Below are 27,852 nucleotides of genomic sequence, written 5' to 3' on the forward strand. Positions count from 1 at the left end.
GGTCCTGATGGCATCATCGGCCTGCGACCTTCAGCACTCACTGGATCGGGTTCGCAACCGAGTGTGAAGCGGTTGGGATGAGGATCAGCACCTCTAAATCGGAGGCCATGGTTCTCAGCAGGAAACCGATGGAATGCCTTCTCCAGGTAGGGAATGAGTCCTTACCCCAAGTGAAGGAGTTCAAGTACCTTGGGGTTTTGTTCGCGAGTGAGGGGACAATGGAGCGGGAGATTGGTCGGAGAATCGGGCGCAGCGGGTGCGGTATTGCATTCAATCTATCGCACCGTTAGGACGAAAAGAGAGCTGAGCCAGAAGGCAAAGCTCTCGATCTACCGGTCAGTTTTCGTTCCTACCCTCACCTATGGTCATGAAGGCTGGGTCATGACCGAAAGAACGAGATCCAGGGTACAAGCGGCCGAAATGGGTTTCCTCAGGAGGGTGGCTGGCGTCTCCCTTAGAGATAGGGTGAGAAGCTCAGTCATCCGTGAGGAGCTCGGAGAGAGCCGCTGCTCCTTTGCGTCGAAAAGGAGCCAGTTGAGGTGGTTCGGGCATCTGGTAAGGATGCCCCTGGGCGCCGCCCCTAGGGAGGTGTTCCAGGCACGTCCAGCTGGTAGGAGGCCTCGGGAAGACCCAGGACTAGGTGGAGGGATTATATCTCCAACCTGGCCTGGGAACGCCGGGATCCCCAGTCGGAGCTGGTTAATGTTGCTCGGGAAAGGGAAGTTTGGGGTCCCCTGCTGGAGCTGCTCCCCCCGCGACCCGACACCGGATAAGCGGACGAAGATGGATGGATGGATGGATAGGGGGAGTCTAGATTTCTAGGCTAGCAAATTGGCTCTCAGCTGCAAAACTTTGTGGGCATGTTTGCACTGTAATATTGTGACGAGGCTGATAGCAGTCGCGAGTGATACATAGTTCACGGTGCTGTCACTACCTGATGTGAGTCGAGTGCAGATGGGAGTTGCCTGTGCTCGGATTTAAACGGTTTACAGCATAACGCCAAGGGATCCGGCAAACGTTTTAGCTATCTATGATTGTTTGATTTCTAACGTTAGCTCAAAACGCCATTCAAGTGACAGCCTTTGTTGTGTTTGATCGATAACTAGTAGCCAGAAGTGATCCAACTTCGTTATAGAGGTCAATTTTTATTGTATTGACATTACAGAAGTCTCTCGTAAGCAGGTTGTTGTCGGCTACTTCAGCCTCTAACCCAGAACTGACATCAGGGATCATGCCGCGACAATGTGATGCCTTACGCTAAATAATAAATGACTGCTATGTAACGTACCTATCTCATTATTCTGTTGCTATCAGCAAAACAGATCTGCGTGAAGTCGCAAAGTGACGCATGCGCAACTCACATCTGCACTCGACTCCCATCGGGTAGTGACAGTGCTATCAGCGGCCGCAATCCATTCTTTGTTCATTGCCCCTGTGTGCTATGGTTAACAGCTAATAAGTGGACTTTGAGTTGGGATCACGACTATTTCCAAGGTCAAGAGTGAAAGTCCAAATGAAGCTTTGTGAAGAATTTTAATTTTCTGAGCCCGGTAGATGGCGCTCTCGGTTCAACAAAGGGTTGAAAGCACGCTGAAGTGCCCTTCCCTGAGCCTTTCTCCTTAGACCAACAGCGCCATCTAGTTGGTTCAACAAATACAACTGATGGTTCATGGAGCTGCATGTGGACATATCTACCATCCACTGATGCAGTTGAAAGCTAAATCTAGTTAACTGCACCTGGAGTTAAAACTGTTTTGTTAAAGTAATAAAACGTTTTTGCCCATTCAGAATTATCAAGATATAGATCATTTTCAATTAGATCTTCATCATAAAAAAAAAAGCCAGAACATTTCTTAATTCACTAAAATTCTTACTTTGGTTATTTATGACTTGTTACTTAAAGGCAGAGTTGGTAACTATTTCCAATATACACTTTTTTATATATTGTTTAAATAGTCGGTAACACTTTACTTGAAGGTATCTACTTGAGAGTGACATGACACTGTCATGAACACATGAACCCTAACCCTAAAGCTTGTTTTATGGTTCTGTGGAGGCCCCACGCAGAGCTTTCACCGTAGCCTACGTAAGTGGCCTGAAGTTTATACTTGTGCTCTGGTGTGTGCGTCGAGCCGGCATGAGTGTGTGTGTGTGTGTGTGTGTGTGTGTATGTGTGTGTGTGGGGAGTGGGTGATAGAGCGAGGGAGAAGTGAGAGAGTGATGGCGATTAGCTTAGGAGCGAGTAGCGACTCTAGAGTCATAGTGAGAGAAACAAAGTGTCTCCTCTGTGCTTTCTGACCACGGTGGGAAATCTGGAGCAGGAAAAGTGAACCCACTCCTTGATTTCATGTTGTTTAGGGAGAAGGAGAACCAGGAAATGAGTCAGGGGGAAATGCGACGCTACCAAGCCACGGCCGAGCCACGTGTAATTACATTTTCCGAGAGGTGCACGTCGGGCTACAGCGTAGGGTCCCGCGTAGACGCGGAGGTGTCTGCCGTCGATTCGATGCGGAAGCATAAAACGGCCCTAACCCTAACTCCAACCCTTACTTGTCATGACAAAAACCGAATGACACTTAATGACCGAAGCGTTATGTCATAAACGTTTATGACTTGTTTATAATGTTTATGACAGGTTCATGACAGTGTCATGTCACTCTTATGTAGATACCTTCAAGTGTAACCAAATTTTCTTTACACCCCGACAGCAATAAATAACTTAAGGGCTCTGAAAAAGGAGCGAAAAAGAGCCGTCATCTGTCAATCCTGTGAAAACGCCCACCAATCACTGCCTCGCAGTCCGCTTGGAAACAACCAATGAAATGCCTCCTTGCCCCGCTGCGCGTACTCCACCGAGGGGTAGTTAACAGTAGTCATGTCTGTTTGAAACATTCGCTATGATTAATATTAGGTGTTGACTTACCGGTGAATGAGACAGGAAGTAAAACGGCGGTCCTTTGTCTGCTCTGCTCTGAAGCAGCGACGCAGCTGTGCTCGACGCTGGTGCACGACTGTGCGTGGGTCAGAGCCCCAAGGGCAGGGGGAGGGGCTAGACCGAGCCCTGAGGATACTTTACATACATTACCAGCCCTGCCTTTAAATGCGCAAAGTAATCGATTCGATAAAGGATGTTTGAAGGGTTCTGATTTGATGTTGGAACTAGATGTAATAAATGCGACTGAAGCCCAAGTCTACCCTGCATGAGAGAAAACAATGATTCTAAAAAAGCATTTATAAGTAGCAATGAATAGTATTTTGTTCATTTCACGATGCTGTGCAGAAATGACACAGACTTCGTAAAATGAAACCAAATAATTAGTAGATGTCCATGGTGTTCCAGATCCTGCTTACAGGCCTAATAGTTTTATTCTGTGTCTGTTCATCTGCACGGGTGAGAGCTGGGGAGGGGTGGGGGGAGGGTGGAGGGGGGGACGGACTCCTGTAGGTGCTTTCACCCTCCACTGGCTTTCACCCCCCGCCCGCCCCCCCGAGCTTGAACCGGCACACTGCTCTAACGGCACAGTTCACAGAGCCACGTGTTCAAAAAATAATGGGCATGATCACAGCTGGGCACAGTGCAGGAAGGAGACAGAGAAACAGCGAGGATTCAGTGTTTTCATCTCTTCTTCTCCTCCGTCTGGGGGGGGCGGAGGGGCTGCTACTGAGTCGCGCTGGGCTCTGACGTGCTCTTGCCGCTTTTCTTGCGTTTCTTCTTGACCCGGTACACATGGAAGGTTTTGTTCTGGAATGTTCTGGTGAACAGAGCGCTGTACACCGCCGTGTCCGTCTTGACGGCCTCGCAAAAGCGAGGGTGCGAGGCAGGGACAAGGTCTGGGTCATTCTCTCCCGGGCCGTCCATGATCTGGCGGTACACAGAACAAGCATGTCATCATCAACAGCAACGAGAATAACACAAGGTTAACACTACTGTACATTCTTAAAGGTCCCATGACATGGTGCTCTTTGGATGCTTTTATATAGGCCTTAGTAGTCCCCTAATACTGTATCTGAAGTCTCTTTTACAGTGAGGAAAAGTATTTGAACACCCTGCTATTTTGCAAGTTCTCCCACTTAGAAATCATGGAGGGGTCTGAAATTGTCATCGTAGGTGCATGTCCACTGTGAGAGACATAATCTAAAAAAAAAAAATCCAGAAATCACAATGTATGATTTTTTACTATTTATTTGTATGATACAGCTGCAAATAAGTATTTGAACACCTGAGAAAATCAATGTTAATATTTGGTACAGTAGCCTTTGTTTGCAAGTACAGAGGTCAAACGTTTCCTGTAGTTTTTCACCAGGTTTGGACACACTGCAGGAGGGATTTTGGCCCACTCCTCCACACAGATCTTCTCTAGATCAGTCAGGTTTCTGGGCTGTCGCTGAGAAACACGGAGTTTGAGCTCCCTCCAAAGATTCTCTATTGGGTTTAGGTCTGGAGACTGGCTAGGCCACGCCAGAACCTTGATATGCTTCTTACAGAGCCACTCCTTGGTTATCCTGGCTGTGTGCTTTGGCTCATTGTCATGTTGGAAGACCCAGCCTCGACCCATCTTCAATGCTCTAACTGAGGGAAGGAGGTTGTTCCCCAAAATCTCGCAATACATGGCCCCGGTTATCCTCTCCTTAATACAGTGCAGTCGCCCTGTCCCATGTGCAGAAAAACACCCCCAAAGCATGATGCTACCACCCCCATGCTTCACAGTAGGGATGGTGTTCTTGGGATGGTACTCATCATTCTTCTTCCTCCAAACACGGTTAGTGGAATTATGACCAAAAAGTTCTATTTTGGTCTCATCTGACCACATGACTTTCTCCCATGACTCCTCTGGATCATCCAAATGGTCATTGGCAAACTTAAGACGGGCCTTGACATGTGCTGGTTTAAGCAGGGGAACCTTCTGTGCCATGCATGATTTCAAACCATGACGTCTTAGTGTATTACCAACAGTAACCTTGGAAACGGTGGTCCCAGCTCTTTTCAGGTCATTGACCAGCTCCTCCCGTGTAGTTCTGGGCTGATTTCTCACCTTTCTTAGGATCATTGAGACCCCACGAGGTGAGATCTTGCATGGAGCCCCAGTCCGAGGGAGCTTGACAGTCATGTTTAGCTTCTTCCATTTTCTAATGATTGCTCCAACAGTGGACCTTTTTTCACCAAGCTTCTTGGCAATTTCCCCGTAGCCCTTTCCAGCCTTGTGGAGGTGTACAATTTTGTCTCTAGTGTCTTTGGACAGCGCTTTGGTCTTGGCCATGTTAGTAGTTGGATTCTTACTGATTGTATGGGGTGGACAGGTGTCTTTATGCAGCTAACGACCTCAAACAGGTGCATCTAATTTAGGATAATAAATGGAGTGGAGGTGGACATTTTAAAGGCAGACTAACAGGTCTTGGAAGGTCAGAATTCTAGCTGATAGACAGGTGTTCAAATACTTATTTGCAGCTGTATCATACAAATAAATAGATAAAAAATCATATATTGTGATTTCTGGATTTTCTTTTTTAGATTATGTCTCTCACAGTGGACATGCACCTACGATGACAATTTCAGACCCCTCCATGATTTCCAAGTGGAAGAACTTGCAAAATAGCAGGGTGTTCAAATACTTATTTTCCTCACTGTATATAGACCTTAGTGGTCCCCTAATACTGTATCTGAAGTCTCTTTTATATAGACCTTAGTGGTCCCCTAATACTGTATCTGAAGTCTCTTTTATATAGACCTTAGTGGTCCCCTAATACTGTATCTGAAGTCTCTTTTATATAGACCTTAGTGGTCCCCTAATACTGTATCTGAAGTCTCTTTTATATAGGCCTTAGTGGTCCCCTAATACTGTATCTGAAGTCTCTTTTATATAGACCTTAGTGGTCCCCTAATACTGTATCTGAAGTCTCTTTTATATAGGCCTCAGTGGTCCCCTAATACTGTATCTGAAATCTCTTTTATATAGACCTTAGTGGTCCCCTAATACTGTATCTGAAGTCTCTTTTATATAGGCCTTAGTGGTCCCCTAATACTGTATCTGAAGTCTCTTTTATATAGACCTTGTGGTCCCCTAATACTGTATCTGAAGTCTCTTTTATATAGACCTTCGTGGTCCCCTAATACTGTATCTGAAGTCTCTTTTATATAGACCTTCGTGGTCCCCTAATACTGTATCTGAAGTCTCTTTTATATAGACCTTAGTGGTCCCCTAATATTGTATCTGAAGTCTCTTTCCCAAAATTCAGCCTTGGTGCAGCTGCCATGTTGTTTAGACTGAACGGTCGCTTCTCGTTGCGTCACACCTAAACCCGCCGTCGTTTGACGCAACAGATCCAAATGTTCTGCGAGTGGAAAACTGGAACTCGCCAGATCAGGACGGTCTCACGATGCCGAACCCGACATACTAATGACACATAAGTTTGGGAAGCTTTTATTAAGCAGCTGTAGGAAGGCATTCGGAAATGTCAACAGATGAGCACATCAGTGCACACGGGGCAACAAGCCCACGTTAAAACAGGCGCGCAGTACCTACATAATAAGCTTTGACCAAGCACGACCCGAACCCGAACATCATTTCTAAATATCTGTCCAAACCTGGCCCGGCCCGTCGGGTGCCATCAGGTCCCGACAAGGTCGGTTCGGGCATCCATCCTCTAATACCAATACATCATCAACCGTAAGGCTGCACGATGCTAGGAAAATATGCGATGGCGTTGTTGAACACCGCAACGAACGATATTTCTTGCGATAAATAAAACAGATATTACAGTGTACTCTTCTGCTGCTTTCAGTTTTCCGCTAAAATACAGCAAAGCGCTTGTTGAATTTCAAACCATCATTTACATTTCATTCTTTTATTGAACACGTTGCTCATTGAATTGAATATTAAAGGCACCACTAAAATAAAGAATGACTGATAAAAATCTCAGGGTGTCCCTGAATACTTCAGATACATGGTCCTACTATTGATTTGTTGTTATTGAATCTTTCTAAACTTGCTCTTCTCTACATTAATAAGATATAATTTGTAGTTTGTTAATAATAAATGGTCAATACTGTAGGTCTCTGAATGAAGGACATAGAAAGAAAGAAAAAACACAAAAAGAAGGGAAATGAAATGACCATGAAAAAAATTAAAGTAAGAAAACAAAGGAAGGTAAGAGAGAGAGAGAGAGAGAGAGAGAGAGAGAGAGAGAGAGAGAGAGAGAGAGAGAGATGGAAACCCAGCAGACCTTCAATAAAGCTGCCTGGATGTCAGATGTTGTGAGTGCTATGTGACATTTACGTGTCACAAACACGCCAGCTCTGTGTTACGTGTGTCTTACACCACACTGAGCCAGACAGCCAGACGGAAGCTCGTCTTGCCTCTGGTAATCCAAATAGCCAGCGCGCCGCATCCAACATCAAAATAAGACGAGACGGAGGGGGGGATGGGGAGGGGTTAAGGGGAATGAAAGAGAGAGCGACAGCACACAGATGCGAAGTGAGACTATTGATCTTTGTGGAGGCGGAGTGCTTTCACCCAGTTAAACCTCAACTTGGCAGTGGGGACGCACACACACTAGCTAGTCATGTTGAACAAATGCCACCCACATGTCCGTTGGCCAGGTCGAGCAGGTCCCGCAGTCTGCAGCCTCGCCTGTGCCTCCGCTCGTAACAGATGCTGTTTTCCAGCACCACGTAGTCGGCCCCCACGGCTCTCAGGATGTCATAGACTTCCTCCGGGGACTGGCGAGCATACACCTGATACACCTGCACGCACACGAACACGCACGCACACACACACACACACACACACACACACAGAATAGAAGTGGATTTGTTTAGGTGTGTGTGGATTTTTGATTGCTTAATTAATGATCATATGGCATTATAATTTAACACCAACATTGGAAAGTAAAAACATCTCTCATGGAAATCTATTATCAGAAACATTTATTTTTCCAGATTAGTTTTGATGAAAGTTGGTTTGAATTCAGTTATAACCTATTTACTAAAAAAAAAAAATTAAACAGAATTGTAAAAACAAAAGTGTTAAAGTGTAATAGATCTCCACTTTCTGCAATCTGTCATTGTTCATCTTTTCAACAGCAGATTTAAATAGACGATCTGCAAGTGCTGTAAGAACCGAATTGTTTATCAGGAACAAATCTCAGCCCGGGAGTAGTGTTTGAATGAGGGCTGGAACATTGAAGTGACAAACCAACTTGCAAGTTTCTACGCCGAATGAAGACCATGGCTGTGACTGAAATCGCTCCGTGTCCCATTTAGAGCACTATTTTCACCCTTGCCATGTCCGAATGTGACAGTTATGTGCTATACTGTCCAGATGTGAAAGACCCAAACAAACAACACAATTGATAAAGTTTTGTGTGTGTGTACCAAAGCCTGATATAATCTTCTTCCTCACTGTCATAGTGCACCAGTGTTGTCTTAAAAACTATTAAAAACGCATCAATAAAAAAGGTACACCGTTGCACTGGGTGACCTGTTCCTTCATTACCATAAACACAGACACACACACACACACACACACACACACACACACACACACACACACACACACACCAATTTATCTTTGGCACAAATGTGGCCCACATGTGCAGTTCTCTTATAGCCCACGTTTGGCCTTGAATGACGGCGTCCCCCTAATGTGGCCCAAACGTGGGCCATAAGAGAACAGCACATTTGGGCCACATTAGGGGGGCCTGTGGCTGAGTTTCTGGAGCCACACTCACTTGAGGTCAGCGCCGTCATTCAAGGCCAAACGTGGGCCATAAGAGAACTGCATATGTGGGCCACATTAGGGGGACTCCGGGTGAGTGTGGCGGCCAAAACTCAACCACAGGTCCCCCATGTGGGCCATATGTCTGGTGTGTTGTGGAACAGGTATGGGCAAAATCGTGGCCAATTTACCACAGCTTCACCTTAAATGGGCCAGATGTCAGGCACCTCATGGGCCAGACGTACCAGATCAGGGCCAGACCATAAGTTTACCCTACATCACCATATATCTGGCATGTTGTGGGCCAAATTGTGGACGGAGAAATTTACCACAGCTCCACCAGTTTTGCATTACCAACACACGTAGCCCAACAAGGCTCTAATGGGTTCTTCCCTGGCCTATGCCCCATTCCACCACCAACTCTGGTGCAGCTTGGTTCAGTAATCCTGCTGACAAACTTGCAGACCTGCAAAGGTTGTTACTGAGGTAGTTTGAAATCTAACAGACTACAGATAACTAGTTACCCAGTTTAAAACGTAACCATTTTAATTACTTTATCAAAGTAGTGAAATTTATTACATCTTTTTGATTAGTATTCTAACATGTTTCAAACTGGGCTATACAGCTGAATAACAGTGAATTAAAACCAGGCAGTTTAAACCTCACAGTAGTACCAACATAGTCAGACTTATAAAAATGCAATGCAATAGCTACATAAAGCTAAATATAAGCTTTTTAATCAAAAAGAATATTTTCAGATGTAACCCCATTGTAATCATCAATATTTGATAAGTAACTAAATTAATTACATTTTTCCTCAGTGCCTCTAGCACCTAAACATTTATTTTGTAATGTAATTACATGTAACTAGTTACATGCAGTTTCTTCCTCCCAAACACTGGTCTATATAAACACAGTGAACCAGCAGCTATCAGGGTGTGGCGGTTGACTGATGTGCATTCGCAGACCCAAACAGTTTAGAATGTAACCACAAGTTCTGTGGCTACAATTTATAAATGTTCCCTAAATACCTCAAATGTCTCAGTTACTGCAGTAAGGAAAATCAGACAGGTGTATGGTAAAAGTTAGCTTGAAAATGAAGTGTTTAAGCAGCTTGGACTGTTTTTTTATTTGCTTTTTATTTGCATATGTGCTCCTTATACATTTAACAGTTAAGACTGGTCCTGGCTGGTTTCTGTCTCAAGTTCTCTGGTTGTTTGTCTTTTTAACTCTGTTATTTTGGAGCTTGTTTCAAGCTACAAATTGCCTTGAACCTTTTCAAACTCAAAGGTGGGCCTGTGCTGAGAATACCTGACCAATTTGGTGTTCCTAGCTTCATGTTTAAGCTAAGCATGCTCAGTATTATAGTTGACATTTTAAGTAAAAAGGAACTTGTATTAAACACATACCAATATTGAACAACATTTGAAAACACACTAAAAGTAAATGAATCTTAACATCTACTAAAAAAGAACATCTAATAAAAAAGGAATCTTAAAGTACTAAAAAAGAACATGTTATAATACAAAATTAATCTGAACCAATCTATAAAACAACTATTTACGTGTGTGTGTGTGTGTGTGTGTGAGCGAGAGAGTCTGTGTGTTTAGGGATGCTGGGCTGCACCCAATACGCTGCTCTTCTCGCCCTCTCCGAAATCTTTTTAGACAGGTGGAGTTGAGCCTCGAACGCAGTCTGCACCACCATCAGCCTGCCGTACTGGCTCGTCCTGAGGGCCTTCTCTGGTGTCTGTTGAGGAAACACAGAGTGAGGTCTGGTGTAACAGACATAAAATGGACTGAATCTTTAAAGTACATATCTTAGAATTTTACTTACATTTTGCAGCCTCGCCATAAACTCCCTCTGCTCCTCCAGTCCCAAGGTCCCTGACTCCTAGTAGGGGACAGGGGTTTCGTCCTCTGAACTGGAGGAGGATGCTTCTGTTGACGCTGGTGATGGCCAGTGGGGTTGAGGGCCTGGTGGAAATGCTCCCTTATCCTCTTTGACTGTGCCAGGTTCAGGCTGAGGGCTTAGAAGCAGTCAGCTGTGGCCGTGATGTGGCACACAAGGTGGCCACCATCTTCCGCTGCTCGGCAGGCAGGTTGTTCTTGGCCTTAAAACAGTAGAAGAGAAAAGATTGCTACTGTTAAGCCAGCAGAGTTTTAATGAAAGCCAGCATGAACAGATGAGTGACTGAGGAGAACTCACATGTGCAGACACAGCGGTCCTCAGGTCGGGGAAATTGGGGGACCCTTTAAAAAAGGAACATGCCGACTTATTGGGAATTTAGCTTATTCACCGTAACCCCCAGAGTAAGACAAGTCCATACCTACCCTTCTCATCTCCGTGCGTGCTGTAAAGCTGTCGGACGGCTCCAGCGTATCAGCCCATAACAGAACAGGCAGGTGACTGGTTCCAGCAATCCTACTGCTCCAAATAAGTGACAAAATAACTCCAACATGTTCCTATTTACATGTTGTGATTTGTAGAGTCACAGCGTGTACAAAAAACAACATAACATGAGGCACAGCCATCTTCTAACCGTAAACAAACTGGTAACTATATTCTCAGGCGGAAGAATATAGTACTTGGGCGGAGTGATATGCTCGCAGCAAGCCTGTCTGAGAATATAGTTACGGATAGAAGATGGCTGTGTCTCATGTTACGTTGTTTTTTGTACACGCTGTGACTCTACAAATCGCATCATGTAAATAGGAACATGTTGGTGTTATTTTGTCCCTTTGTCACAATTCGGAGCAGTAGGATTACTGGAACCATTCACCTGCATGTTCTGTGCTAGGCTAAGCTAATGCTGGAGCCGTCAGACAGCGTTACAGCACGCACGGAGATGAGAAGGGTATGTATCGACTAGTCTAACTCTGGGGGTTACGGTAAATAAGCTAAATTCCCAATAAGTCGGCGCGTTCCTTTAAGGCCCATCTCTGCCCACGCGTGAAGAAAACCAGCTGGTTTGGTGGTTTGCTGGCCGCCCACAGCTGCAGCCACCTCTCCAGCCAGCGAAACTAGTCAGTCTCCAAGAAGATTTGGGCCGCCCCAAATTACAATTGTCTTGTGTTCCCTGACACAGAAAACAGAGACTTTCAGAGAAAACAATAACAAAAACAACAGACTCACAAGCAGTGATGACAACAGGACACGAGTCGAGATTTTAATACTTACAGAGATCACAAACCCCTCATCCCCAGGCTTGTGCGCCTCTGCGGCCTCTTCGACCTCCCAAACCCAGAAGTTACTGAGTACCCCCGGGCGATGACCGTAATGGAGGCGCAAAGAAGCCGTAGAAACAGTACCGCAGCGACGGTGTGTGGTTCTCCTCCAGGTCGTCTGAAGGAAGAGAAGACAAAAAGTATTTCAGCACATGGAGGGGAAGATAAACAAACACAAAGACACATAACTTTGCATGTCATGCTCCCATTGGAGATGGACTATTTTAGCTATTTTGGAAAGAGGGATGCACACGTACCCGGCTCTGGGATCCTCAGTTATGTATAAATCAGAGTGTACACCACAGCCCCGGGCGGGAAGCGATATTACGAATCCCACTATGGCCACGCCAAGACCCGCCCTTCAATAGCGTTCACACACTTCTATTGGCCAGGCGTCCATGCTTACATGTACAGGTCCTATCCCCTGACCAATCCCCTAACCCTAACCTTAACCACTCGAGGTGAAATGCCTAACCCCAACCAATCGAGCTGCTTCGTAGGGCGGGTCTTGGCGTGGCCATAGTGGGATTCGTAATTTTGCGGGCGGGAACCGGCAATGTGTCTGCCTGTCTTTGTCAGCATCACATTTTGCATTTTATATTTAAAAAGGAACTACATAAATTCCTTAATACATAACTTTTAGTAACGTTACACAAACAATTAAAAACGCATGCAATATGGAAATGTGAGCATTCAAAATAGGCTACATGATAACTGAATACAAATTTCCCTCCTTTTTTTGCATGTTCACTGTTCAGCAAGCAAGATGGCGGCGTTCGTCTAAAAGACGTAACGTAAAGGCCTTTTTAGGCTGAGGACGGTGACAGTTGCCGGTGAAAAAAGCTTTTGCCGCCCATTTTTTACACTTTCGATGAAAACGATACACAGCCAAATGTCTCCATGAACAACTCTTCTGAAATAATGTTAATTAGTCAAGTTAAATGCCAGTACCCTTCAAAAGCTAGCTAGCTAGCTAGGTTACGTTAGCTAATGTAACGTTATAGTTTATTCTAGAAACACTGTTTAAACAAGCAGATTTTCAGGCTACAAACAAACTACCAGTAAAATGAATGCTTACCTCGCTTCCCTGCACCAGGAACTGAGGTGTTTAGAGGAGAAAATTAGCTGCTGGTCCAATGCCAACTCACCGATAGAGAGACGATGTGTGGCCGTCTGGGTTACGCCAGTTAATGAGGCGCGCTCGTTTTTTACCTGTGTGAAGTTCCAGCGGGCGGGGTGCCAGATAGAGCGCACTCCTCAATGTGTTTCTGTCTCCGCCCGCCATAGTTCATATCGTGTTGGATTTAAATTTAATAACGTTACTTGAATAAAACAAACCTAAATCAACAGGCTAAAAATCGTTAGTCTGTTTAAGCTAAAGCTATACACATATTATATGATCTGTAATGATACGAAAACAAACGTTTTTTATACATCTTTCATGTCACGTTTTTTTATTCTTCCCTTACCATGTCATGACTCATGAGTGTGTGTGTGTGTGTGTGTGCGTGCGTGTGTGTGTCTGTGTGTGTCTGTGCGTGCGTGTGTGCGTGCGTGTCTCTGTGTGTGAGCGTGCGTCCGTGCGTCTGTGAAGTATTGATCAGGGGAAAAAGAACATAAACTAACTTGACCTACAGGCTAACTCAGGGGTTCTCAACCTTTTGCAAGCTGGGCCCCCCCAAAGCTGGTTCATTGCGTTGGGCCCCCCCCCTCCAATTTCTTGGCGAAATGTCTGATAAACGTAGCCTCAAATCATCCTCGATTTGTGCACGATTGCGGTATTTCGTTTTAAGTGCAGTCATTTCTGAGAATCCTGCCTCACACAAATATGCCGACGTGAAAGGGAGGAGAATATTCAAGGTGACGTCACAGAGTTGAGAGTATTCCTGCATCAATGCTGCCCAGAATGACGAAAGAGGGCAGGAGGTCAGTGACTAGCCAACTCCGGGCCCCTATGCAGGATTATCAAGGCGGGTCCCCCCACTACAGCACGTGATGACGGTGCAATGTCCCCGAGTAGGCTACCATGAATAGGACAGGACAGGATCATAGAGACACAGCATATAAGAGATGGGATGACTGACAAAATCAGGAGTAGCCTATGCGCACCACAGCAACAAAAAAACACTGGTGAATGCGCATCATAACACATGAAAAAACACACAAGGGCAGTCCCTCCAGGATTTCACAGCCTTTTTTTGAGATTGTTGCGGCCCAAAATGCCTGATTTTACGGGAGCTTTTGTTAAAAATTGCGATAAAAGTTGTGGTGTCTCTTGTATGTGTGTTGCAATTAAGTTAGCCTCGTGAGACCGTCCTGATCTCGCGAGCTCCAGTTTTCCACTCGCAGATCAGTCTGGCATCTTGAGGCAGAGAAAATTTGGAGCCGTTAGCCAAACGACCGGGCCAATCAGCGTTGGTTTTGAGGTGGGTTAGGTGGTGATAGACCGATGGTTTATCCAATCAGCTAACCAGTATTATCAGCCAGCGGTAGCCCTAATTCTGTTAGCCGCTCGCTAATGCTTTTTTTTTCTCTTGGATCCTTCTTTTGGAATATGGTCCGGGAACCTGAAAGGGTTCCTTTTATTCCTCAATTCTCGTTACACAAACGGCAAATCTCCTTTACCGACATGTTTGCATGCTGAGCTTACGAGCTATGCTTTGCCTGCAGCAGCAGGGGCGGGCTTGTGGTTGTATTTTCATACGCTTCGTGGATCTGATTGGTTGATTTGGCCTGTCTATCACCAACATAGGTGATAGACAGATGGTTCATCCAATCAAATAACCAGTATTCCGCCCCTTCCCAAAAGTTCTCCAACGGAAAGTTCCCAGATGGATATGCCGAGCAAATGCGAAGCAATCCATCTGGCGGAGTCAGGTTACAATTAAGTTGCAGAAGACAGTGAATTGTTTTTTTTATAGTTCTTTAAAAATAAAAAGGAAACTTGTTTTGGGAAGAATACTATTAATTAATTACTCTGGGCTGAGATTTCCTAGGAACCTTAAAAGGCTCTGGATGCTGCAAATGTTGGTATAATAGGAAAATGGCTGGTGGATTTAAGACAAAAAATTATAATTCATTGAATGAATCAAATATGAACATATCTGTCACTGTCAGTGGCTTGTTGATCTTTACATTGTTAGTTAATGTCCTATCCTGGCCACACACACACACACACACACACACACACACACACACACACACACACACACACACACACACACACACACACACGGTTTGATAAAGTACTTATTGGACTTTAACTTATCATTGCACTTACAATAACAAGCATAGCGGTCCTCAATTTAGCTCATCTGCGTTTTTTCCTGCATCCACCGTGTGCGATTGTGTGTGTGTGTGTGTGTGTGTGTGTGTGTGTGTGTGTGTGTGTGTGTGTGTGCGCGTCAGTCGCTGGGGAAATGGAGCAGCAGCCCCGCCCGCTGCAGAGAGCAGACAGTACTGAAAGAGCAGCCGCTTCAGTGACTATATAATGAAAAAACGTTACAGCGTACATTGATGTTAAAATATACACACGTTGGCAGTAGTCTGAAATGTTTTGCGCGGTCTTTCGCTGTACGTTTTGTTGGTAAATGTGAGATGTTCGAGTCACACACGATCATCTTCATAACAGAAACAAGGAAATTATGTAGTTGAAGTTTGTGTGTTATAGTCCCCACCACTTGAATTTCAACATGGGAGACATTTTTTTTCTGAATTCTTTTTTTTTTTTTTTTCCCATCCTGTAGCCTACTCGCGCCCCCCCGGGAGAGTGTCCGCGCCCCCCCAGGGGGTGGGCCCCACTGGTTGAGAACCACTGGGCTAACTCAAAACATTTACTCAGTTACTGTACAGTACATTTTAGGCAGTATCGGAGCCAATACCGATACTGGTATTGGTATCAGAACATCTCTAAATTATTACACCTACCTTTTTCAGCTGCAAAATTGAAGTGACATTTACATTAATCGATATTTTTTGTACTTTTACTTAAGTAACATTTTTAATGCAGGTAATTTACCAAGTATTACTAGTCCTATTAATCATAACCTCTGAGTCCTACTTCTACTACTGCAGTAAACTAACCATGCCAAACACTGTGATTTTGGGAAACTGTGCTGAGCATTTTTCACTTTGCTTTCTGTTTTATGCAGACCAAACAATCGAGAAAATCTGCAGATTAATCAATAATGAAAATAATTGTTTGTGCCCTAACTTCATGCTTTTTGGCTACCATGAACCTTCAGTACTCGAAAGAACCATATAAAATGCTTGAAGAACCATTCCCTAAATATAGAGGTTCTTCAATTGGTGATGGTTCTTTAAAGAACCAAATAGAGTCCTGAAAAACTGTTAAAGAACCATTATTTTTCTTTGTACTTGGAATTTTATAAAGTTGATTAAAACAAATATTTTCCAATTCATGGCTCAAAAAGGTAGGTATAAAAAAGAACATGCTACAAATATAAAAATTAAATCTGACTACAAAGTATTTAAGTGTGCAAATAAATCAAAATGAGAAAGAAAAGAAAAACATTCCTTGAGACATTAGTTATCATTCATTTGAAGGCAGGGGAAACATTCTAACTAAAGTCAACAATTAAGTAAATAAAAATATAAATATACTAATAATGATTGATCCAATAATTGACCAGGAAAAAGGCTTTTAATTCGACCTTCACTAGGTACAGTATCTAAAAGAAAAATGTTTCCTTTTTAAGTCTAATATTTGGAATTTGTTTTTTTTTTTTAATCAAAGATTTTTTAAATTATTAATTATTTAATAAAATATTATAAACTCATAGCTTTCTACATTTATTTAAGGAGAAACAAAATACAACCAGTAGAAGTGAATCATTTCAAAATGTGTCTATCCAGTGGCATAGGAATATTCTGCTGTTGTTGTCAATCTTCAACATTTTATGCATTTTGTGTGTTTGAGATGCTTTTGTGCACACCATTGTGGCTAATTGAGTTGATGTCACCAAATATTGCTAAGACATGACCTATCAGGGATAACATAATGCAATGCAGTGCAGCATCATAGGGCAGTGTCAATCAAAAATAATCAATAATCAAATAAATAGCCTAGATTTATTTGCCTCATAACATCACTATGTACTTTGACATAACTCAGTCCCTCCAGAAAAATGTGATTATGTGATCGCATAATTCAATGCATAATCAGCCAAACTCCGCATATTTATGCAGACTTTGTTGTGACGTGAACATCATTGAAAAGCAAGGTGTTGGGGGAATCACTTTTTTTCTCTTTTTCATCAAACCGCAGTTTTCTGCAAGTTCTCGCAATGTCATCGCATAAAATAGCATAAATATCCTGCATATTCCATTGCATTTTTTAAGAAAACGTGCCACATAATCAAGGATTTTTGCCCGCAACAATCACGAAAAAACTCACATTTTTCTGGAAGGACTGATAACTCTTGCACAGTGTATTATATTAAGGCTATCTGCCCTACAAGACAGGCCAGCATACTTGTCATCCATAAAATTTGGTCTGGCTCACACAGCCCTTGTTGTAAACCTGGATCTTTCCATTGGGAGCACATGTGGCCCAAACAATATTTGCCACACAGGTCTTGACAGGCTCCTTACATTTGGGCCACGTCTGGCCCACATGACACTCACCGTAACTCAGGCCGGGCCCGGCTCCTTACATTTTGGCCACGTCTGGCCCACATGACAGTCGCCTAACCCAGGTTGGGGCCGGCCCCTTACATTTGGGCCACATCTGGCCCACATGACAGATGCCATAACCCAGGTCGGGCTTGGCCCCTAACATATGGGCCACGTCTGGCCCACATGACAGTCACTGTAACCCAGGTTGGGGCCGGCTCCTTACATTTGGGCCACGTCTGGCCCACACGACACTCACCGTAACCCAGGCCGGGGCAGGCTCCTTACATTTGGGCCATTTCTGGCCCGCCGTAACCCAGGTCGACCCTGGCCGTACTCACCCAACCCAGGGGGCAGGCTCCTTACATTTGGGCCATCTGGTCTGGCCCAGATCGAGCTTGGCTCCTAACATTTGGGACACTGGCCCACATGACGTCGCTGTAACCCAGGTTGGGGCAGGGCTCACATTTGGGCCATTTTGGGCCACATCTGGCTCACATTTGACAGCCTTGCCCTATAACCCAGATCGAGGCTTGGCTCCTAACATTTGGGGGCCATGACGTCTGGCCCACATTTGGGCCACGTCTGGCCCACATGACAGTCGCTGTAACCCAGGTTGGGGCCGGCTCCTTACATTTGGGCCATTTCTGGCCCACACGACCCTCGCCGTAACCCAGGTCGGAGCCGGCTCCTTACATTTGGGCCACGTCTGGGCCACACGACACTCACCGTAACCCAGGTCGGGCCTGGCTCCTTATAGTTTGGTTACGTCTGGCCCACACGACACTCGCCGTAAGTCAAGTCAGCTTGGCTCCTAACATTTGTTTGTGTTGTTCATTAAACCTTTTGCTTAATCTTTCAATTGGACCCAAGCCTCTCCTTCCTCCTCAGAAATCGAACGAACACGTCTTTTAGAGATTTTTTAACACTATGTACATATGTGCACCACCGTTCCTTCGGCTGTTTATGAAAAGTGATAAAGTTGTAGAGCCGTCTGCTCTACTGAACTCAAGCCAACTGTCATGCGCTCTCTCTCCCCCAAGCGTGAGCACATATCTATGGGGTGAGCAGAGCAACTGGAACAGTGACAGGACGTCATCACTCGCAAAGTCATGGCAACCAAATAAACAACAGGGCGAGTACTAGCTAGCTACTTCAATCAATAAGTGATAAACAGCAACGAAAGCCGCGACATGAAATCCGCACTCACGTGAGTCTCGTGAAATTTGACAGCTATAGTTTATTGGAAAATAGTGTTGGGCGCGCTGACTTTGATGAATTTACTGTTTATCAGACCCCTGATGAGACAAGAAGCTAATGTTAGCTAACGCTGCTGTGACGGCCCCTCTGCCTCGGACTCCTGTTGCAGGAGAACGCTGCATTCCTCCGACACGCTGTACTAACGTTACTGATCCTCCATAAGTGGGGGTGCATACCGCTCAAAACCAACATGAAAAACGTATCTAGTAATGTTCACTCAGCGTTTAGTTTTGTTGTGAAACTGTGTGTAAAATGAGCGGTGACGTTAAATCACCCGACGGTACCGTCTATTTGCTGGATGGTTTCAAGGTAACAGTCGGCAGCTAACATTAGCAGATAAGCCCGTACACTGACGTCAAATCCCCCCGCCGCCGGAAAAAATTCTAGAGGAAACACTGCACGCACGCACGCACACACACACACACACACACACACACACACTTTTCTGTACAAAACCCATGTAGCTTTATGGAGGAAGGGTGTATTTGTGCTACAATTTACACACTCCAAAAATAAACCTTTTCAACGGTTGCTTCCCAATTTAGAATACATGCCTGCTGGGTAAGTGAATTAATTCAAGAAGGAGACTTCTTTTTTTTTTTTTAGTGACACACAATTTAAGGGTAGAAAAGAACTGGAAACATTTTCTCCTCAATAACAATCGCACACGCAACACACACACACACACACACACACACACACACACAGCCCGTGTTGTGAATCATTAATGAGCACCACACTAAGCTCTGGCCTGTCCAGCGCCTCAGCTCGGCGGCTGACTTTCCGCTGGGAGGCAAAACATAAGCTCAGCTACCCTGGACATGACCCACACATAACTTCCTGCTCATTGGGAAGAATACACACACACACACACACACACACACACACACACACACACACACACACACACACACACACACACACACACACACACACACACACACACACACACAGAACACAGGAGCAGAAAACAGATGAATAATGGTAAAGCTAATTTGCTACAGTAGTTGTATGTCGTTGCTTATGAATTATTTTGTAGTGGCACACATATTAAGTCCAGAAATTAACTGGAAACATTCCCAGCACGTTTCCAGCATGTTGTAGCCTGGGTCAGGGTTTTTGTGATCAATGTTTGGAATTTGTATTTCAAAATTCCTATAGTCCGTTCTATATCAGAGAAACACACAGCTATTTAAGTCCATTGGCTGGACATGCAATAGTAATAACAACAGGCATATTAAGGTAAAGGGAAGAAAAATCAAATAAAGGCATGGTGCAAATCAAATTCAAACAAAAGAAAGAAAACCATTTATCTTTTAATTGAATTTTTTTTATGCCAATTAACAACTAATTTAATTTGGCAAATAAACAGAATCAAATTGAATAATTTTATTTACTCAGTAATGAAAGCCCTTTGCATCCACATTAACAGAAAACTATGCTCTTCTACAGCATTTCACATACATTACTATCATGCACTCAAGTGCGAGCGCCACCACTCATCTCAGCTTTACTGGAGCACAGCATTTTCAGTCTCCATTTTCCCCTACGTTACTACTCAGTCCCACCTATTGGATGCACATTGTACGTGGTGCATCTTCTGATCCCGTATACATTCACACCATCACCGCAGGTCACTGGCCCCCATCTACGGACAAGTCCCTTGTCCCTCACGCAAGACACTAACACAGAGCTGAGTGAGATGGATGAGTGAGGCAAAGTGGTGTCTGCTGCACTCGCACAATACAGATTTCTCTGTGTAGGAAAGATGTAGCCATTTGAGCAACAGCAAGTTCTGGGAAAAAGGCAGAAAATTCGGACTTTGATTCCAGTACCAAAATAACATAACAGTTGTATATTACTACAATAAAATGGGGCTTTAATTTGGTCTTCCTATATGTGGAACTAGTCAGGTCGTGATTTAACACAGTGGCTCCCAAAGTTGGGTCCGGGGACCCCCAGGGGTCCTTGAGGTGGTTCCAGGGGTCCCCAGCAAAAATGGGCAATAATTGATTTTCACTATAATTCCACGCATAAGTAACACAATGACCGAATGTATGAATATTTTGGTTATGGGTTTCATACACTTTCTGTAAGGTTCAAGGTTCAAGGTATCTGTATTATACCTGAAGGGCACTTCGGTTTACAGCCAGCAGTAGGCTACATAGACAGCAAGCACACCAAAAAACACAACACAAATTGTTTGGCAGTAAGATGTAATGTATGTTGTTGGTAGATTGGCAGCTCTAACAGGAGCAGGAGTGTGGTTGTAAAGTTTAACGATGGTAGTCCCCAGAGAAAGAGAAGAAGCTGGTCATTTCCTGGCACAGATTAGAACCCAAATTGAAACGTAAGCAACTAAAATTTCTGAATTTTAGAACATTGTGTGAAATTGGTCGTTATTACTGTGACTTATAGTAAGTTGACTTACATAAGTGTCACGTTTGGTTCCATCATAGTGTTACTAGTTGGGGGTTAACACTTTTGCAAGGCACTGTGTCCGTGTCATTGACATTCGCATTAAGGGCCGAGCCTCCCCTAAAGGTCTGATCCTAGAATTGCCCCTGGTTAAGTCTAAGATGAGCTAATACATCCGTGAAGATACGGACCGTATGGGGAACACGCGCAGCCGTGGAGATGATAGAGCAGAGGCAGCTAATGCGGCTAACCATGCTAAAACGGTCAACAGTGCTAACGTAGCTAGCGGTAATTACTTACCGAGGCTATCCGGGAGGTGCGAGGTTTCTCACAGTGAAGTCCTCTTGTCTGCATTATCACTGTTGCCCATATTAGCACAGTTAGCCACATAGCTATAGCATTCAATCTCAGCAATGTGACACAAACACCCTACTAGCCGCTGAGGCAGAATGTTATATAAACCTTAGCTGGTGAAGTGGAGGCTGAGGAAGAGCAGCCAGCCCTGCTTTCCCCTTATTCACATTACCTGGGGAGGAAAGGGCTACACGGCCCCTCCGACCCGAGAGCGGAAACTCACTGCTAACAGTATTAGCTGACACAACATGGAAGAAAAACTCTTGAGGCCATACAAAATGTACGCCCTTTGTTGATTAAATAAGGGGGTTGTTGGTGGTGCTGGTGCTGCCTTCTCCAGAAGGTACGGCACGGGCTGGCCCAAAGCCCGGGGTAGGGAGTGAGCACGTCCAGGATGGCAAGTGGCGGACCTATCCTCGAAGCTCTCTGCGGGCTTTCCTCGTCGGAAGTTTCTGATTTCCGAGTACAATGGAACGCAGCATTAACTGCACTGCCAAGCTCGGGGGGAGAGACCAACCGCTGCTGAATTTGAAAGGAAAGTCGCCACAGACACTCTCTCAGACTGTATTACTTGAAAAAGCAGCAAATACAAGCATTCATCAGTGGGTCATATGCTCAATCACCATTTTTTTAACTCACTTTTTGATAAGTAGGCACTTTCTAGACAATTAAAGATGCAGTAAGTAAGTCTTATAAAACTAACTTTCTGTCACATTTGCTGAAACTGACCCTATGTTCCAGTACAACTACATGAATTATGTAATATAAAAAAAAAATCCAGCTCCTCTGGCACCACCTACTGCCTGTACTGCGATTGGCAAAATTCCACCGCTCCCGGTTGATTTTCTCCAATCAGGGCCACAGGGGGTGTCTATCTTCCTGTCAATCACTGCTCAGGCACGTACGCGCATATATAGCGTTCTCCACTCCCCCCTCCCCGCGCACGAGCTGCAGAAAAGTTTCCCAAAACTCCGGTGGTGAAGTGGCTTTTCAGAGGTGGCGTGAGCTCCGGGATTTTAAAGAAGAACGATGCAGATGTAGCCACATTTCTTCTCGACAGGTAACATAATTACCATGAATGATTTATCTTTCACTTGGTTATTAGTAGTCAAAAGTCCACAAAGCTACATTGGTGAGGATGATAGTAACGTTTGCACAGCATGATATGATATGATGCTGAAATGGCTAACGCTAGCCTGCTAGTTAGAATCGTTTTACTGTTGGTGAGTAAAGTTAACATTGTGTTATTGTTTAGTTATTGAAAATGTTGTCTGTCTGAAATGCCGGCATTTCTGTCAAACTCTCTTGTGTGGGAGGGGCTTAGGAGACGGTTTGGGCTGCAGCAGAAAGGGGGGAGGGACTGAGAAGTTGTCGATGTTCAAATTTGTTAGCAAAGTCCTGGCTCTTCACAATCTTACCTACAGCAGCTTTAACTAGATGAAAATCTTACGGACAATAACTTTAAGGACTTGTCCTGGTCATGCAGGTTGTTAATAATAATAAAACAACATCTAGAAACAAATTACTATCAGTTGGGGATCATGAGACAACATTTTATTAAATGGGTGCCGTGGTCTAATTTGTGTCAGTTTAGGGCTGCTTCACGTAAAAAAGTTTGGGGCCCACTGAATTAACATACAGTAAGTCAGATTTTTCGGTTTTCAGTTTCACTGTTCCTTTTTTTTTTTTTTTGTTTGGACAAGACTTTATTGCAAAATGTGAATTATATATGCTCAGATGAATGAATAAATTAGCTTGTTTTCCTAAACTGAAGAATTAAAATGTTCTTGTGAATATAGAGAACAGATGTTGGATGAATCTCTTAAGACCTAAGCTGGGCTCAAACCACAACATAAAAAAAAGAAGAAAAAGAAAGTGGTGAATGCTGCTGTTCATTGCATTTTGCAGAACAAAGTGATATTCAGACGCAGCATATTTGCAACAAAGTCAATAGAAATACAAGAACGGAGAGAAACAATAATATTTGCTCTGGGCATCTAACATTTAGGTGGAGACAGAGGAGTACAACTGCTGGAGCTGAAAATGTTTCAACTTGAGTGCAAATGTGTGGTTCTTCTGAGTTCCACTGCGCTCATGAATATAGAGACCGGAGCAGAAAGTAGAAAAAAACTGTGTATCGTGGAAACTTTGGCAGTCAGAGCTGTCACACATCAGTCGCCAGTTAGGAGACTTGTCCACTGAATTGCAGGCAAGAGATAGAAACACCTTACTCACTAATACACAGGGTGGCCATTTAACAAATTTAGGAATAGGAGGAATGCTGTCTGGACTTGCCAGACCCTCCTCCGCAGCGCTGTGGAGGAAGGTCTGGCAATGCGAGACTAGACTCTAAGCTACACAACTCCGGGATCGCATATCAACACGTACCAACAACAATGCACACTCTACAACCATAAACACAAACCACACCCCAACCCTCCCCACGCACACACAACATATTGAAGTTATGACTATTAACTCTCTCAAAGCTAATACGTTCACAAAATCAGCATGACTCACTTGTATGGCCGACACTGTAATTACGATAAGATAAGATACGATAAGTTAAGCCTTCATTGTCTCCTATTGAAGAAATTCGTCTCTGGCAGTCAAGAGAACAAAAAATGGCGACACATTGCATATCAACACAATAAACATACAGTAAACATTTTTTTCCATGTATTGTGTTGTGCTATCTTGCAGCCCCTCGGGCAGCTTCCACAGCCGTGTGTGTATGTTTGACAGTATAGAGCAGCCTACAGTACCTGTTTGGTCCTCTCCCGCAGGTCTTTATCTTCATAATGGGGGTGGTTGGTGAGAACTCTGCCTGTGCACAGCTTGATGCCAGCCAGCAGCTGCATGCTGCCTGCAAACACAGCCCGCTTAGGGGTCTTTGTGCTGTGGGCAAACAAAGAGAGAAGGGAGAGCGAAGGACACATCATTCACCGCTTGGAAATATTTGGATTGGGGCGACCTCTAGCTCACCCAGTAAGAGCGTGCGCCCCATGTAGGCTGAGTTCTTTGCAGCGGCCTGGGTTCGAATCCGACCCGCGGCCCTTTGCTGCGTGTCGTCCCCCATCTCTTTCCCACCTTTCCTGTCTATCCACTGTCACTATCAAATAAAAGGGAAAATCCCCAAAAAATAATCTTTAAAACAAACAAACATTTGGCTTACACATACATTACAAATCTTCTGACGAACCAGTATGTTTTAGAGCTTTGTTAGTGAGGTTAAAACAAGTGGCAGAGGAAAATATATCTTTGCCGAAAGATTTTTCAGCGGTTTGAAGGAGATGAAAAACAGGGTATTCAAAGGTGCATTCAGTCATCCAAAAGGTTTGATTGAATGTTTTGATTTGCTTTGTTATTAAGTCCACATTTTTTCCCACACTTTTTTTCTGCATTTGCAGCAATAATTGGGACGTATTGACGGAATTTAAAAGGTTATTTCACAGATGTTGCTTCAAGGACAGCGGCTATCTACATCAGCACCGCACAACATTATTATTTGTGTTAAATTACCAAGAGATGACAAGAGCTGTGCAGCTACTGTGGCACAGAACTGACTGAAGGAACAAGGACCAACCATGTGAGGGGTTGGCGCATTAACAAGTTGCCTGACATCGTGGCGTGCAGGTTAATCTGTGTGTGTTTACCAAACTTGACCTTTACTGGCCTTTATTATGACAACACAGACACAGAACGACGCACAAAAAGATATCTAAAAACATATTCACAGACACACACACACACACACACACACACACAAAGATTGGTAGACCTACAACCAATCAAAGCCACGAAACGACAAAGCTCTGAGCGACATATGCAAGTTGGGTGCTTGGTCCATTATCGAAGCGAGAAAAAATGTCTGCCTGGTCTCACACTTACAGCTAAACATTACACAAAACAGTTCCGACTTAATTGTCTGTGGATTCAGAACCCAAAACTGTAAGTATACCGCTAAAACATTTTGTCTTCTTCTTTGTGGCTTATGAGCATCCGCCTACACATCAGCTACTGCATCTGCAGAGATGATGCTTGCTAACACTAACTCGTGAGTTTGTGAAGGGTTTACAAGCTTTTTCAAATGTGTATCAGCTTTTATGAGCTTCTGTCAGTCTTTTCACAGTATAAAAGGCCAGCCTCCCCCTTTCCTTCCTCTCACCGCCAGCAGCAGTCCCAGCTGCTCCTATAGCCCGCAGCTCCTTTAGCACGTAGAGTACCGTTCGCTCTGATCCAGGATTCTCATTGTCATTCAACGGTACAGTGTGTGAACTGTTTGTGTGTGTTAATCCAGGCTCAGTGGCAAGGCCTCTTCTCTGGCACCGTTTTCAGCGATGTGGAGAAGCTGAGCCATGACTACAGTAGTAAAACATGTAGTAAAACATATTCACAGGCTTTACCCAACTTGAACCATTCTAACTATTAATGATAACTGAAACCCCCTGTGCGTGTCAGTGATGTGACATGTCTGAGTAGCTGTGTAGCTTTTCTGATTATTTTTTTAGTCACTCCCACCTACAAAGAGCATGCCAACCGCACACGCACACACACAGAGTTACGTGGTACTGGGAGGAACTGGTGATGACGACTAATAGTGAGATTGAGAAAGTGATTGGGAGAGGTCTTCTAAATGAGCCAGGCCAAGGAGTCTCGCTACTGATTGAGAGGTGTGTAGTTCGATCAAGGACATCTCACTCTCCGTCTGACTAGCTCTCTGAACTGCCTTGGAGTTAGAATGTCATGGAAGACACACACACACACACACACACACACACACACACACACACACACACACACACACACACACACACACAGAGGATGCAAAAAATGGTGAGGATAGAGTTTCACAGAGGGAGCCGAAAAATGGATTCTTTCAGAAGGATGGATATACAAATGAATGGTGGCACATATTTCCCAAGAATGGATACATTAATTTGTTTTAATTAGACAGACAAATGTATACAATGAGACAAATCTACTAAACAAGTCGGAGTGTGTGTGGGGGGAGTGATGAGCACCATTTGCTGGGTGTTCAGTGTGTTTAGCTGTCAGTGTTTTCAGTAAAAGGTGGAGTAGGTAAGACTTATCAAACTAACTTTCTGTCATATTTGCTACATGAAGCAGGTAATTTAAAAAATAAATCTGCCTCCTGTGGCACCACCTACAGCCTGTAGTGTGATTTGCAAAAATCCTCCGCTCCCTGTTCAGATGCACCAATCAGGGGGGGGGGTGTCTAACTGCGTGTCAATCATTGCTCATGCACACACATTAATTCTCCCTTGTGGGGGGAGGGGCTTAGGAGACCATTTTGGGCTTTAGCAGAAAGGGGGGGAGGGACTGAGAAGTTGTCGATGTTCAAATTTTTTGGCTAAGTCCTGGATCTTCGCAATCCTACCCACGGCACCTTTAAGCTAGCTAGCTACACAGTTGTCGCACACACTCACACACTTTTGAAAAATGAATAGAAGAGATTATTTTATCCCTTGATGGGTGGTAAAAGAAATGTACAGTATATTTCTGTCAAATCACAATTTTAATTGTTTAACTTAGTACACTTGTTGTGAATGTTGGGAGTCCATTACTATCCAAAAATGTATGCCGAGTCAGTTTTTGGAACAGTCATACTGCTCTTTTAGAAGGCACCAACTAGTGTTTAAGAGTAAGGACTTAAAAAAAGTCAGTGATAAACAAAGTCAGTGTTTTGACTAAAATATGCATCCTTTTTCATTTGAGCCCGTTTCTCCTCTGAATGGGTCTCCATGGTGAGTAGCTCGCCACTGAGCCTCCTGAATTTGCAGCAAAACTGCTGTCAAAGCTCTCATTAATAATTTCCACTGCAGCCTTCATAATTCTCGACCACAGGCTGTATATCTCCAGCCAGAGGAGGAAAAGGGGGGGGGGAGCGGTCCTTGACTACTGAGATTACAGATTCACACAGACTGGTATTGTCGGATGACCTGTGTATTTGGTGAAATCTGTATGACGCGTGCTAGTTTAGTGGGAGAAACCAAGAGATGAAAGCGAGGGAGAAATTGACTGACTGCTATATTTCTGGCTCTTTAACGTGCCAATGAATGCCAAACAAATATTACAAATAGGCTCCAATTTTAACTTCCCAACTGCAATATTCAAAGTGCAATAAAACCCACTCCTGACTCTTATCTGTACTGTGAAATGTGACACGTGAGCTTTGTTCTCTATTCCAGCCACAGCCTGCAGTGCTCCGCAGTGTGCCGTGA

General features: G+C 44.1%; 1 protein-coding gene and 1 long non-coding RNA gene across 5 annotated transcripts in view; both read right to left on the reverse strand.

The window, feature by feature from the left end:
• Positions 1-3,495: 3,495 nt before the first annotated feature.
• The window catches only part of dpy19l3 (dpy-19 like C-mannosyltransferase 3), a 72,710-nt gene continuing 48,353 nt past the window's right edge, over positions 3,496-27,852 (reverse strand). For 3 of the 4 annotated variants that reach the window (XM_028579680.1, XM_028579670.1, XM_028579698.1), the window contains 3 exons: positions 24,373-24,505; positions 7,583-7,741; positions 3,496-3,862 (listed from right to left, as the gene is read on the reverse strand). In XM_028579680.1, coding sequence (XP_028435481.1) covers positions 3,659-3,862; positions 7,583-7,741; positions 24,373-24,505 — 496 coding nt within the window. In that variant the 3' untranslated portion in view covers positions 3,496-3,658. Of the gene's footprint in view, positions 3,863-7,582; positions 7,742-11,598; positions 11,794-11,894; positions 12,060-24,372; positions 24,506-27,852 lie in introns of those variants that run through there. The other variant, XM_028579689.1, reaches the window with a different exon arrangement.
• On the reverse strand, positions 9,832-11,174 carry LOC114556696 (uncharacterized). The gene is made up of 3 exons (XR_003692734.1): positions 10,923-11,174; positions 10,551-10,827; positions 9,832-10,463 (listed from the first exon to the last, which is right to left on the reverse strand). It is a non-coding gene; the product is annotated as an uncharacterized LOC114556696 (long non-coding RNA).

Source organism: Perca flavescens, chromosome 1 (assembly GCF_004354835.1).
Source record: "Perca flavescens isolate YP-PL-M2 chromosome 1, PFLA_1.0, whole genome shotgun sequence".
Taxonomy (NCBI): domain Eukaryota; kingdom Metazoa; phylum Chordata; class Actinopteri; order Perciformes; family Percidae; genus Perca; species Perca flavescens.